This window comes from Melanaphis sacchari, unplaced genomic scaffold (assembly GCF_002803265.2).
Source record: "Melanaphis sacchari strain LSU unplaced genomic scaffold, SCAv2.0 Contig11_pilon_pilon, whole genome shotgun sequence".
In the NCBI taxonomy this organism is placed as follows: domain Eukaryota; kingdom Metazoa; phylum Arthropoda; class Insecta; order Hemiptera; family Aphididae; genus Melanaphis; species Melanaphis sacchari.
The window spans coordinates 1,658,108-1,673,182 of NW_020270469.1; the positions used below are offsets into that span (position 1 = coordinate 1,658,108).

General features: G+C 25.6%; 1 protein-coding gene across 1 annotated transcript; it reads right to left on the reverse strand.

Annotated features, from left to right (window-relative positions):
- Positions 1-3,701: 3,701 nt before the first annotated feature.
- Positions 3,702-8,912, reverse strand: LOC112604174 (EH domain-containing protein 3-like). The gene is given in 10 exon segments (XM_025353081.1): positions 3,702-3,836; positions 3,838-4,052; positions 5,017-5,184; positions 5,688-5,811; positions 5,873-6,049; positions 6,157-6,265; positions 6,797-6,928; positions 7,664-8,110; positions 8,182-8,373; positions 8,441-8,912. Coding segments are annotated over 10 exon segments (1,680 nt in total). The 5' UTR covers positions 8,533-8,912; the 3' UTR covers positions 3,702-3,812.
- Between the last annotated feature and the right edge of the window lie 6,163 nt (positions 8,913-15,075).

Genomic DNA, 15,075 nt, shown 5'->3' on the forward strand with positions numbered 1-15,075 from the left:
ATTTTTGTGTACATATTATACTTATTAATATTTTATTTGTATTTAAAAACCATTATACAGCATACATTTAATTTATTTTTTTTTATATTAATATATTTAGTTAAGTAACTTAAGTGTCCCGTATTTTTATTTTACTTTTATGGTCACCCTACACTATACTAACATTTTTCTTTCCATTTTAACAGACTTAGAACTGTCTATGATCTATTTAGATCACAGGTATGGTTAAAAATGTTTTTTTGAAAATATTAAAAATGTTAAAAACCAAGTATAAAAATACATATAAATTAGCCATATAGGTGTAAGTGAAAAATATTAAAAATATAAATTATTAAAATTTTGTAAAAAATAAATCATCTTTGTGTTGGTAAAAATATTAAAAATTCTTCATAATATCTTTAATATTTTTTCACTTACTTATATGGCTATATTTTAAGTATAGCTTTTAACAGACTTATCCTAAGTATTTTAAAATGAGAATGAAAATGTTAGTATAGTGTAGTACTTACCAAAAAATATTCAGGAACTAGTGTAATACTCAAAATAATTCAGGACCGAACTAGTGTAGTACCTATAAAAATCCGGGACCCAACTAGTACACTAGGTACCTGCGATTAGTCCCTAGTGCTCGGACCCAACTCGGATGCGCCGCAAATGTCGACTTTTTCTGGTCATGTGACAAACTTAGCACGTCAAATGTCGACTTTCGTTGAACACACAACAAATTTTATACAGTAAACATCGATAGTTTATTAGTGTATGTAACCAATCACGAACAGTGACTGTTTTTTTTAAATATCGACCATATTGTGAGTACAATAATGATTATTGTAATGTAATAAAATCGGTGTTAATATAATATATAGTCATATAACCATTCGGGTGCACAATATATTTTTCTGGATGTTATACAGCGATGTGGTTGTGACATAAATAGATCAACTGTGTAGCATATAATGTCAAGTTTTTAGGAAATTTATGGACATTGTTGAAAAAGTGACTAGAATTTTTTGTTTATTTAGTGAAATGCATTTAAATAAATATTAAATCACACACTTACGAGATATACCAAAAAAAAAACGACCGACCATAACTTACTGTGACATGGGTACTTGAATTGACTATCCAACACGCCCCGTGACCATATATGTATTTATATTATATTTATTTAATTGAAACACATACTATAGATACCATGAATGGAAAATAATCTAAATGAAAATTTTTATGTTTAGATAATTTAAATGATTATCTGGAGTACTCCATCTAGATTCTAGATAAATAGGTACTTTAAAAATACTAAATAATAATATACCGATGAAACTAAATACTATGATTAGTTAAATCGTGCATTATTATAAATAATATTACATGTTATATTATAATATCATTTCTGAAAAACGATCACAGGATAAATTACAAACAAAATGTGTGAATAAAATATTAATTATCAAGAACTGATCATATGTATTTAGTGCTACAGCATTGGTATAGAATGTATATGTAAATATAAAAAAATTATTTTTTATGCATGTTATAGGTAGTTAGGTATCTTGTTCGTTAATTATTTGTATTGTTTTAAAAAATTAATATTTTAGTTAAATTGATAAAATTTAAACAATTACAAAACTTAATTATAACAATATTGTGACGTTGAATATAAATAAAGTGTACAAAAAGTGAATTTTTTTTTAAATTAAAGAATCAATAAGGCTTCAACAACAAGGGTTATAACTTATAAGCCTGTAAGATTAAAAAGTAAATAACCAATATTGTAAAATTTAGACTTCTAAACACTCATAAAAATGTATAAGTGAATTTTTAGTAAACTTATTTTCTTGAACTACGTTTTTAAAGCTTAGATATTTTTATAAGCTTCTAGCAGTTCTAACTAGAAAATAATCTACAAATTTAATTAATGTCATCAATATTTTAAGTTTAAATGCTTATAAAAAAATGTTATAAATTGGTACATACACAACTTATGAGAAACCTTGTATTCAAATTTTAAACATTTTGACTAACATAAAAAATATGTATCGATATTTATATAATATGTCAATATAAATTATAAACACTTGGTGAAAATTTCAAATTTATATGGTTAATGATTATTAATTTCTTAGTTATACTAATAAAAAAAAAATCTTACTTTGAGAGTGGTTTCTCATGATGAACTGTATCTAATTAGCGTTTTGGTAAAGTTAAAATGAAAAATTTCCAAGATTTTTCAAAATAACCGGACAAAAAAAAATGCTAAAGAAAAACTAGAATTTTTAAGCAAATCCAATTTTTTTATTAAATTGGTTTACACCAAATTTTTAAAAAAATAATTTTCTACACATTATAAAATTTTAAAAATGTATCATAATTTTTACAAATTTTTACGACATATTTACCCGTAAAAAAATAATTTAAACTCTTGATATCTTATTCAAATTAAAAATTAATAAGCAAAGGTACCTACTTGAAATTTCCACTTGATATTAATTATACGATCACTTTTTATACAATGTACATGATAAAATTTTCAAAATGTCGACTTCTTTTAAGTTATTTATAGACTTTAAAAATTTAAACATTTTTTTCGTTTTATTTCTATGGATGTCGATAAAAAAAAAACTTTAGTTCAGTCAAAGCTTAAAATTGTATATAAAATTCCAAATAAATTATTCTTATTAATATGATGTAAAAATATTAAAATACATAGGCGCTATTTATTTTTATAAGCATCTTAAGATCACTTACAACCTAATAATTTTAAAAAATAAACCAGGATACACTTATGACTTTATTGTGATGATGACTGTCAAATTTAAAACGGTTTTTTAAAAACCGTTTTTAAAGGATTTAGTTAACTCAAAAACACCATTAATATTTATCTGTAAATAAAAAATATTAAAAATTAGAATGTATGAAAATTTTAAAATTCAATATTTTAAATGAAATACCATGAATTAATAGTATTTAAATATTTATACTTGAGATTACTAAAATATATTATTACATAAAGTAAAAGTATAGAAGGATTATTAAAAAGTCTGCAACAATTTCTCAAACTTGTAAAATTGAACTAAAATCATAATTTAGTTAATATGGGTTATTCGTTATTAACTATGGTCAATATATCTGGTGATATAATTAAATAAATCACTTTACTTTGATCTTAGTTTAGTTAAAAAAATCATACATCATTCAGAGAAATATATAAGTAACTAGAATATTATGTTTTCACACCAATTTAAAATTTTTTTCATAAACTAGGTGGAGTTGGAGGAAATTATCCCCAATGTAGTATATTACAATTTACTAACTTATTATTCTTATTAGTTGCAAGTGCAAATTTAAGATAACTTGTTATTTTTAGTTAAAGGCACAAATTAAATTATTTATGCTTTAATAAATACAAAAATGTGAAATATTAAAAGAAAAACAACATTTTACACCTGTGTTTTATTTTACTAATTTTTAACAATATTAATTAAAAAAATATATATTTTATAGTGATATACTATCATGTAGTAAAATATAAACAGTTAATAATAAAATTATATTTTATAATTATTTTATCATATTCAAAATATTATTTTATTTGATTCCTGTAATTTGGTAACATTTTGTTATACATAATGAATAAATGAAGTATATTAAAAAATCATACAAACATACATAATAGTTGTTGTTAAATATTAATTATATGATCCATCAATACTAATATATAAAGTTTCCAGCTAATAGTATTAAAATAATGTTTTATAGTAAAAAAATATCACAGTGGTGAGGTTATCTAAATTGTTGTACAGTTGGCCAATTCAAGATCTTAAATCTTTAGGAAGCAATATTTATTGGTTTATTTCTATTTGATGGAGGAATTAAATGTTCTGGTAAAGAATCAGGCAATTCAGAGTCTTCAAGTTTAATCTTGATTAAATACATAGCTAAAGCAAATTCATCAGAATCCAAAAGACCATCTCCATCTTGATCCGCTAATTTCCATATTTTGGATAATACTGAATTGGGTAATTTCGACTTTAAAAACTCTTCTTTAGCAGCTAAATAAAAAATAATTGAATTAATAGAAAATACTTTTATAAAATTTAAATTATGGCAAATACCAAAAACCACTAATCTAAGTACAAAATGATTTAGTGTTTGAAAAATATTTATTCATGTTCAAAATTCAATGTTATGAACATCGAATAGAACAAAAAAAAATTTATTTTTACAAGAAACTTAAATGAGTTTAAGATAATCAAATTAAATTCTCTTTTTAAAATTTATTTTTAATATTTTTTTAGTGTTATTGCAATGAAAAAATATTATTATACAATACTTAAGATGTGTTGTTTTTTTTTTTTAGAAATGCATAACAAGCCAAAATTTACACTAAGCAGTTCCAATTTTATATTTTTAACTTAAATTTTAAAATAATTGACCTATTAAATTAAAAGATAAGACAAAAATAAATTCTCTGATTGGTTTTTAAAAATATTTTAATTTTTAAGTGAGTTATAATTAAATAATTATATATTCTACAATATTAAAATATTGAAATACTTATAAATTGCTTAAAATTTAAAATATATTAAAAACCAATAAAATAAAGCACAAATAATTTTCTCAAATTTAAATTTAACAATAAGTTAATTTATTAAATTATTAAAAAAAGCTAACAACACAAAATTGAATCTACTATACTCAAATTTGCTCAGTTGTCTATTTTTAAGATTAAGAAAACATTAAGCATGAGTAGCATTCTCTTCATTATTATCAATTATATAACAGTTTATAATTAAATTCATAAGAAAACAACTTATTTAAAAGTTATTTATATCTTAGGTTTTGTTTTACGATTTATAAATTAAATAACCAAGTTAAATGTGTTAATTTTTTTTTAAGAACATAAACATAAAAATATCTACTTTTCAAGTAAACATTGCAAACACTGATAATTAAAAAATTCTGTGAATCAACATTTTATAATAAAGCAGTGCCATAATATTACTATTTACTTACCAGTGCGAACTACTTTCCCATCATTTTTTTCTAGATTATTAAAAATATTGTCAAAAGGTTCCCTGTAATAATCAACAATCCATCTTTGATCGAATTTGCCTTCATCAATTCCTTTAGTTTTTAAATTGAAAGGAGTTGAACTATCATTTATAGATGGAATTACATTACCTGCAAGTTATAACAGTAAGTTAACATTATTAACTTTATTGAGATTACAATTTTGCATAATCTTAATATCTATACAACAATATAAGTGTTTAACTTTCCATCTATACCCTAGTTATGGTACCTACCTAACAGTTTAAACATTTTCAACTGAATGCTTTACCCATGATAATTTAAGATGAAAAGTAAAGATTTTCATCAGGTTACATCCTATATTCTTGTTTGAATCCCTCGGCCAATACATCACCGTATCATTAATACTATTTACGAGAATATTCAACTTACTCAAAGTTTTCTAATATTTTAAATGCATAATGGTAATTAAATATATTTTTAATGTATAAATTTAAACTTACTATCAAAAAGAACAATTTTTATTTTCTATTTAACTATTCTTAACAATTTATGATTTGTATTACTATGCCCAATTTTAATTTTTAAGTATCTAAGTAATCTTAGTTATTAATATTACTGAAAAGCATAATTTGCATTAAATGAAAACATACTTTGTACTTCTACTTCATTCATTGTCATTTCTATATTGAATCCATCCATTAAATTTGTTGCACGATTGATTAATTTTTTATCTAATGTGTTGAAAGAAGAAAAATCTCTTCCTTTTAATAACACCTATTAAATTTTAAATTCTAAATTAAAATTTAAAAAAAAATCAAAAGAGTATTAATTGAACCTTCATATTTTCGACATCTGGAAAATCACCCACACTAAGGTTTTTGTTTTTATCTTGGATTTCAGCAAACACATTTTCCAAATTATTTATTAACTCATTTTGACAATTGCTTTTATTTATAATTCTTGATAATAGTGGTACACGCGACTTGAGTTCGCTCATTATGTATGCATGCACCTTAAACAGGATATCAAATTAGTATGATGAAGTTATTTATTGTTAATTTCATCATATTTTGTTATCCTATAATATAATATATACATAGTATACATATTAATACTTACAATTGCTGTGTTTGCTCTTTTTCCAATATGGTCCAATTTGGATATGAATGAATTATGTGGAAGGGATTTCATATCTTGAAATAAATCATTTTCTTCTTCATTAAATATACTGAAAATACAATTTAATAGTAGTTTAAACATTAAAATGTAAAAAAATTTATTATGAGCACAAATCAATCATTATTTCTTATTTTTTTTTTTAATAATTTCTTCACATACTTGAATGTCATATTTTGTAAATGTTAAAGCAAGGTTCTTTTTTATAAAATTAACTTATAAATCAAAACTTAGACTACCTACAGTATATTATCTTAATTCTATTATTTATTTTCTGATTCCTGAACAGTCAATCATAAATTTGTGAATACTCAATAATTTTCTTCAATACTAATTTATATTTTTGAAAGACACTTTTCTGTATAAAATTCAATTTTTATAGAATTTAAATAACATCAACTAGTATTCATTAATCTGTGCAAGTAGTAAGAATTATTTTTTTACAATAAAAATTAAAAACCATTTACTATCAACTATACAACTATACCAATGTTTAAGTAGCTAAACACTATTAATGTTATATATTGCCTTAATTTTAATTTAATTGATAAAGTAACAATAAACTAACTTAATATAAACTTACATTCGATTAACATCATTTTTATAAGGCTGATCCCAAAATGAACCAATATACACTCTTGGAACTTCTGGACAATGTATTGTTTTTCCAAGAGCCCACATAAGTGCACCATGAACTCGTAGCACTGATCTTGCACTAACAAAACAATAATGGTAATAATAATTAAAGCTAATCATAACTATTTAATGAAAAAAAAACATGATTTAATGATTATGGATAAATTATAATTCAACTAAATTTTATTAGAAGAGAACATAGATAATTTCTTAGTGTTCTTCTAAACAAACAAAAAAATTTATAATTGTTAGAAAAAATTCAAGACTTTATAAAATATAAATAAATTTTATACAACATTTTATTAATACCTAGCTTTATTTTTTCTTTTCTCTTAATATATTATGTTTTCCGTTCTACCTAGTCTTAACTGAAGAGTAATATGAATGGATATTTTCTCTTATCATGTGAACTCATGTCAAAAATTCTATTACTCAAATTTACTTATTGTATTATATTAAATATAGATTGTAAATAAAAAAAAAAAAAAACAACATTTTAATGCTAAGACCAAACAATGAATAATTTTAAGAAACAATTAAGTTATTTAAAATATACAATAATGTGGGAATACTGTTAAGTATTCAATATTAATAATTAAAATAATTAGTTTTTTAATCTAAATATTGTTTAAAAAATTATGTTCCTATTATTATAATCATACAATTACAATGGATATATCTTACTAATATTTAAATTTAAATTCAATCATATTGAAGTACTGTTATTTTGAATATTTTCAGAGAATGAGTATTATTTGAATAATTATTTAATTCTAAAAATACAAAATTAAATTCAACTTAACACAATACTCACTCAATTGTATCTGCTTTATTTAAAATAATTCTTAATTTGCTATCATGGTTTTTCAATACATCAATAGCTGCTTTCAATTCATCTGAGATATCCAATTTGTTAGCATCAAAAGTCAACACTATCATATCTGACCGCTCAGCAAACCAATTTAATGTTTCATTAAAATTATACTCTCGTTGAGCTCTTTGTTTTTCTCCAGATAATATACCAGGTGTATCAACAAAGGTAATAGATTTCAATAATGGAGTATTTACAATTCCACAGCTAAGTTTTTTTAAGAACTTATTTCCAAATCGTGATAGGTCACTAAAATTTTTGGATGGGTCAGCTACAAGAGCATTACCAGGTATTGACTGTTCATTATCGCCACCCATGATCACCATAAATTTATCTGTTGTTGGTTCCGGGCCTATACGAATACCAGGGTAGTCTTTTTCAATTAGATATCTAAAACAAAGTTATTGAAAAAAAAGTATGTATTAATGTCTTAGCATAGATTTAAACAACTTAAAATTTACCTTATCATTGATGTTTTGCCAGTAGAATATTGACCAACAAATAGTACCATGGGTTTTGCATCAAAATCTTGATCGGTTAATGGAGGCAAATGAAACTCATGAAACAAATATTGCTTTTCAAGAGGTAAAACTTTAGTATTATAAACGTGTTTTAAACGACTAATAAATGTATCATCTCCTTTTGCAAAATTCCTAAAATAATTAAATTATATTAATTTAAATAATATTAATCATTAAATGATAGCTATTTTTTAATTACTTGTAAAACGAGCGGTGAATGATCTTAGTAAAATTCGGATTTTTATTTAAGGCTTTACAGCAGCGGACATAACAATGTGGAAGTACACCCATTTTTTACAAAAAATTAAAAATTATCTTTAGACGGATTTTAAAATATTTTAGTTGTATTATAAATATAAGCAATTAACAATTATAGATAAAAGAACAAATTAAAACAATACAAAACATTTTCGCAGTTCATGAGAAAGTTAAACATGAAATATCAAAAACTGAACGCAGAATTACAATTTTCGAATTTTTATTTTTGAATTTTGACTGTTTTAAGATTTCCAACTAGAGATGTTACCGGCTTACCGTTAAATTCTACTACTACAGACATCTCACAACAGTTATAACAGCTTACTAACTAAATCACAATTAGATAACGACAACGAACCAACTACGATGAATGATAACCGTAAGTCCGTAACACAGATTTTTATTATATAGAAGTATGTGATGTAACATGGCCAAATACATTTTAGGACCAGCTGACGCTTAGAGAGCCATACAGATAACAGGTATCAAAAAAAAAAATAACCTTGAAAATTTAAAATAATTTAAATTCATACAAAGAAATTACAAATATAAATCCTTTTATGTAATAATGTGATATTTATATATCATTAAATTTTTTATAGATAATATAATAATAGTTTAAATTTTTGATTTGAATCGATTTTGATTATATTTTCGTAATTTAACAAAACGAGAAGTTTATTTATTTCCATTACTAAACTGGTTAATATTTCCTATTTTTTATTTTTTTGTGATCATAAACAAGTTTTTACTCGCTTTAAGTATGTAGAATAACGTTCAATCGAACGGTCGAACAATTAGTTTTTAGTGTTAAAATTACAAATAAAAATGTGAATAGTAATACCATTGATTATAGAATGGTATAATCAATGGTAATACCTAGTTTGAGGATACGTTTCGCATAAACCAGTTTCTCTATGTTTCTACTCATAACTTATCACTTATTTTCAATTCTAGTTCTTTAATAAAAAAATTAAATGATTATAAGAACGCTTTATAGGGATTATCCATTAAAATATAACAATAAATACATTTATAAAAATGGTATGCAATGTGGTTATTGCACCTAACAAAATCGATACTCAGCCTTCCGACTGGCATTATCCATTAATCAGTGATTTTTTTCTACACACTGTAAACTCAAGATTTTAAATATTATAAATTAATTATAAAAGTCATGTAAAAAATGATCAAATTTGACGAATAAAATATTATACATATTTTTTTCTAGGATCTGTTTCAAAACAAAATTAAAAATTTTGAATTTAAACACTAAAAATAATAATTATAAATCTAGACAGCGACACCTATACTTTGCTTACTTAGAAATATCGTTCAATCGTGGTCACTACTTAGTACTCACTATACTTACTGATTGATAAATGTCGCACTGGTTTTTAAAAGGGTCTAATACACCAAATTTAGTATTTTTTTACTATTTATTAATACAGTCAATTCGCAATATAACGAATTTCAATAGACCAATAAAATAATTCATTACATCGAAATTCGTTTTATCAATTAAATTCATTTTAATAAGAGATTTTAAGAAAAATTCAAAATTTAAATTAATAAAAAATCAAATACATAGTATTTATTTAATAATTGAATTTAATTGCATACATATGTATAAAATACATAAGTCATATAAGTATGTATTTATTGTTTAATTTCAATATAAATATGTAATAATATTGCTTTTAATATAATAACATCACTGTGCATTTATTTTTTTTTAAATAGCAACATATTTATTTTTATACATTTTTCATAGAGTTAGGGAGACTCTAGTTATACACTAGAGATATGAATCTTATCTTAATTAAAATTAAAAATTCGTAATAGCAATTCGTTACATCGCGAGGGTTTTGATCAAAAAAGCTTCGCTATATCGAGGAGACCAAAATCATTACATTTTTTCGTTATATCGCGTTGTTTTTAAGGGACCGGTAATTTCATTCGTTATATCAAATTTCGTTGTATCGCAAGTTGACTGTATTTACTTATTAGTATTAACTATTAAGTATCTATATACTTAGGTGTTAAGTATAACTATTGTTTACTAGCTAATTGTTACTAATTAACAGATAAGTATACCTATTACCTAGGTAGTTATACTTCTTTATCTAATTTAAAATTATTGTTCTACTACTATAGTAGTATAGTACTCAATAATATATCCATTAAAACTGTTAAGTTTATTTTTTACTACTTTATTGTAATATAATTTAGATATTTCATTCTTAAATTCATTTGTATTTTTTTTATATAGACACTCTATATTTACCTTTAAAAAATAGTTTAATGCACTTCAGTAGTCTATTTTTGTGTTACTAATTATATAGCAAGTTAGATTAAAATTGAATCATATTATATTATTACCTTCAACATTTATTATACAACCATTTAATAATTTAATCTTTATGCTTCGCAATTCATGACATTCGACTTAGTTGGTTATAAATGATCAAATTACAATTAACAATATTTACACAGTAATACAATATGCACAAATAAGTATACAATTTTTAGACAGGTATCTGTACAGTTTTGAATTATATTAATATATTAAGTTAATTCTTGGTAATAAATAATAACTGTAAACTACGTGTTTTAAAGATTATTGAGTACACGCACGTCAACAGTAATTGATCCAATAGTATATAGATTAGATATATGTTAGGTATAGGTATATGGTATATGTTTAAGTAATACTTATGTTATGTGTTTAACTTTTAATAGAATTAGCTTAAAAAGTTTTTACAAAAATATTATTTAATTAATAATAAATTTAAATTATAAAATATACAATTATTATAAGGCATACAGTATTCTATTTTTTTTTTTCTTAAGAACATTAAAAATAAATGAATGTAGAGACCCCAACTATTTTTGTTTTACCCTTAGATATTTTTTAAGAATCCGGAAGCACCCTATATATGTATGCCGTGAATTTATATTTTATAGCTTCGACTTTCTTTAGGTAGTTGTAATCAAACATATCGTTAGGATTATTATTATAGACACATATTATTATATTTTATAAAAATATAAATTAATTAACAACACATTAAACAAACACGTTATATCTTTCATAAAGTTATTTTATTTTTAAGCTATGAAAAATATGTATGATTTCTTTATGTTAGGAATAATTTCTGGCAATCTAAATAGTAAATTCAAGTTTATCCTAAGTGGGAACCTCTGCATTAATGCACAAATGCTGGTATAATTATATCAATATAATATAATTGTATTATATATTATTTAAAAATTTGCATGTTATTATTTTTTCAATTTAATAGCTTTGGCGCTCATATTCTTAGTGTTGAGTTTATCTCGTGATTTATGCTATTTGTTAGAAATTAGAACTCCTAGGCGTTAATGTACGTATCATGTGCATATTAGATTCAATACACGTTTTTTCAATATGTATAAAATAGTTTTGACTCATTTAATAAGAATACAAAATACACACAAGTAGGTATATTATTTGTATATACTCCCTGTACTACATAATTATCAAAAAATACAAGTTGAACGAATGTACTATATGATGATGGTAAAAAGATGGAAGAAGTAAAACTTTCAGTAGCCAGAGAAAACTTGGCAAGATTGAAAAAAGAAGTAGGTAAAAGAACCATAAAGAAGTGGACCAAGTAAATAGTTATTTAGATAAGTGTATAAAACACTGAAATTATTTATAAATTTAATTTTATAATAATTCAGACGTTGAACACACTAGTACATATTATTTTGATAATTACCTATTTAAAGTTTAAACAACAAATTAGCTATTAGCTATTATTTTCAGTATACATTTATACATAGAAAACTATTTTAAAGTTGTAATTATTTTATTTTTTTGTTTTATAATTTCATGTTTGTAATAAAATAATATTTTAATACCTACCTAATGCAAAATATCTTATCATTATTATGATTGATGCATTGATGTATAAGATATAACTTAAGTACATTATATTATATGGTGCAAGAATAATGTATTATCGCACTATTTTTTTTCTCTAGTTCATGTGCAACATAGACAATTTACTTTTAGTTGATAAAATGAATATATTGTAATCTTTACTACTATGGTCAAAAATTAATTGGTTAATTATCAAATCTTAAATAGACATTATCTGTGTTTATGTCTTTTAAACAATATTTTAATTCTATGCAAGTTATAAGAGTAGACATATAAAACCTTTATACAAAATATTACAATTAAAAATTGCTCATATATCACAGGAAAATCAAAAAATATCTAAAGTACAAACAGATTGTATTCTTAATTTAAAGTTTGATAATAGATCAATTTATTTTAATATTAAAACATTTAAAGCTAGGTTTAATCTAAGTTCTGCTGAATGTACATATTCTATGTTGCTTACTTGCGCGTGTGAGAGAAAAAAACAAATAATAATGCACTGACATAGTGTAAATTATAAATACATTCTCTTAATAATTTATACAATATTATTAGTTGTTTGCTTTTGTGTTAATGATCATGTACACTATCCCCATCAAATGTCCTTAGTATATAATAGAACATCAAAGTAAACAGGGTAGATTTTATTGCTTTATTAATGGCATTATTTATTCTTTACTGTTTTCTCCCTACTACTTTATTCCAATCTGCTTCTTTGGTAGTTTGATATATGTGCGGTTATCAGCAAAGATAAAATAGTTCTGCAGTTCGATTGTTAAAATTGTCCATTTACCCTCGGTGTAACAATTGCGTTCTTTACATGCCTGATGTATAATGAATTATACAGATTCGTTCAAATTCTTTATTGGTGGACACAGTACCACTGTACCAGAGTTACTATAAATTATAATTACTCTTGCCATGGGTTCAAATTTAGATGTAATCTTCTCGACTTCTCCATTAGCTTATAGTAGTTGTATTATTCTAATTTTTTTTTTAAATTATTAATTTAACTTTTCATAAAGGGTTCTAATCTATTAACATGTACCTACTGCTGTAAGGGGCATAGCCCATTTGCACCAAATTTACCTGGTATAATTATAATAAAGTAATATATTTCTTTCTCAAATAATAATCAATACAATTTTATTTAAACTATAGTCAATAGTACGAATTTTTTTTTTTATATTAGTTTGGGATATACTAATTGTAAATATACATCCTGTATTTTCACAAGTATACGGTTAATAATTATAGATAAAATACCAATAATAATAAAACAAAATTATGGAAGTCGATCCTCAAAGAAAATATTTTATTGATCTTATGCTAAAAAGTTTGCCGCCATTGACACAATCTATAATTTTAAAATATTAATTACGTCTATTACGAATATTGAGCTAATAATATACTATTAATATTACTATTTGTCTCTACAAAATAACTAAACTCTGTTTTGATTACTTGGCTCAAAACTCCTGGAAAAATAAATAATAATAATTTATTGGTGGAAGACGTCACATTTCGTGACAGGCGAATCGTGGATGTATAAAAGTAAAACCGCAGCACATATGAGTGCGCATTTTGCGTGCACTTCAAAACAAACGAAAGTCCAAAGAGATGACACTTAATGCGTCTACCGATGAATCTGTTAATGGGGCGTGCGAGTGTACGACGCTCAATCGACCTGCAGTGACTGCGGCGTGCTGCGCGTCGACGTGCAGGCGTTACACCACCAGGGCCAGCGCTCGAACGCAGATTCGGCGCTAACGTAATCGAAACAATAACAAACTGTCTTGCGAGTCTTCTAGCAAACAAACGGTCTGTTGTGATGTTTCAAATAACAATATTTAACAACAAAACATAATAAATGGCATCACCGTCGCTCCGGTATAGATGCGAGCGACGGGTGGTAGCCGACGGTCACCGATCGGCTGGCGGGCAGCGCAGGGCGTGAGACAAAGATGTGAAAAAAACGACCTGAGGGTTCAAGGTCGATATGAATAATGAATAAAGGTCAACGCCGCCGTCGTCACATAGCGTCCGCCTGATGTTTACGGTCGAAAAGGAGAATACGCGCGCGCGATCATTGAATCGCGCACGTATTTATTCTTGAAGCACAAGGCAGAGTAGTGCACGTCGCCGCAGCAATCGCCTCAAAAGTCCGACTCATGGTGGTGGGATGGATGGAGATGACGGGACGCGAAAGGCCGCGACAGATGGCGTTGCGGTCACACACAATATTTACACCCGTTTCCATTCTGTAACATAACGCGGCGGCGTTGGCGGTCGCCGGAGGCACGGCGCCGCGTGCGTGCCACCGTCGCGTGTTCTCCTCCGCTCCTCCTCCGCGCGACGCGCCGTCAAGCCCAGACGACCTTCATCTTCATTCCCGTTCGCCCCGCGCACGTCGCTCAACCACTCGCGCCGACCACCGTCCCCACCCCGCAACCAGCCATCACTCGTTCGTCGTATTACTCATACGTATATATATATGTACATATACATAGTTATATATACATTATATGCGTGCCTGCGCCGTCCCACTGCCGCGTCGTCCCGGTGCAACAGCAGCGGCCGCCGCCTGGTACACGCACACGCGGCCACACGAGAGCGCCCCACACCGTCACACATCGTCGTCA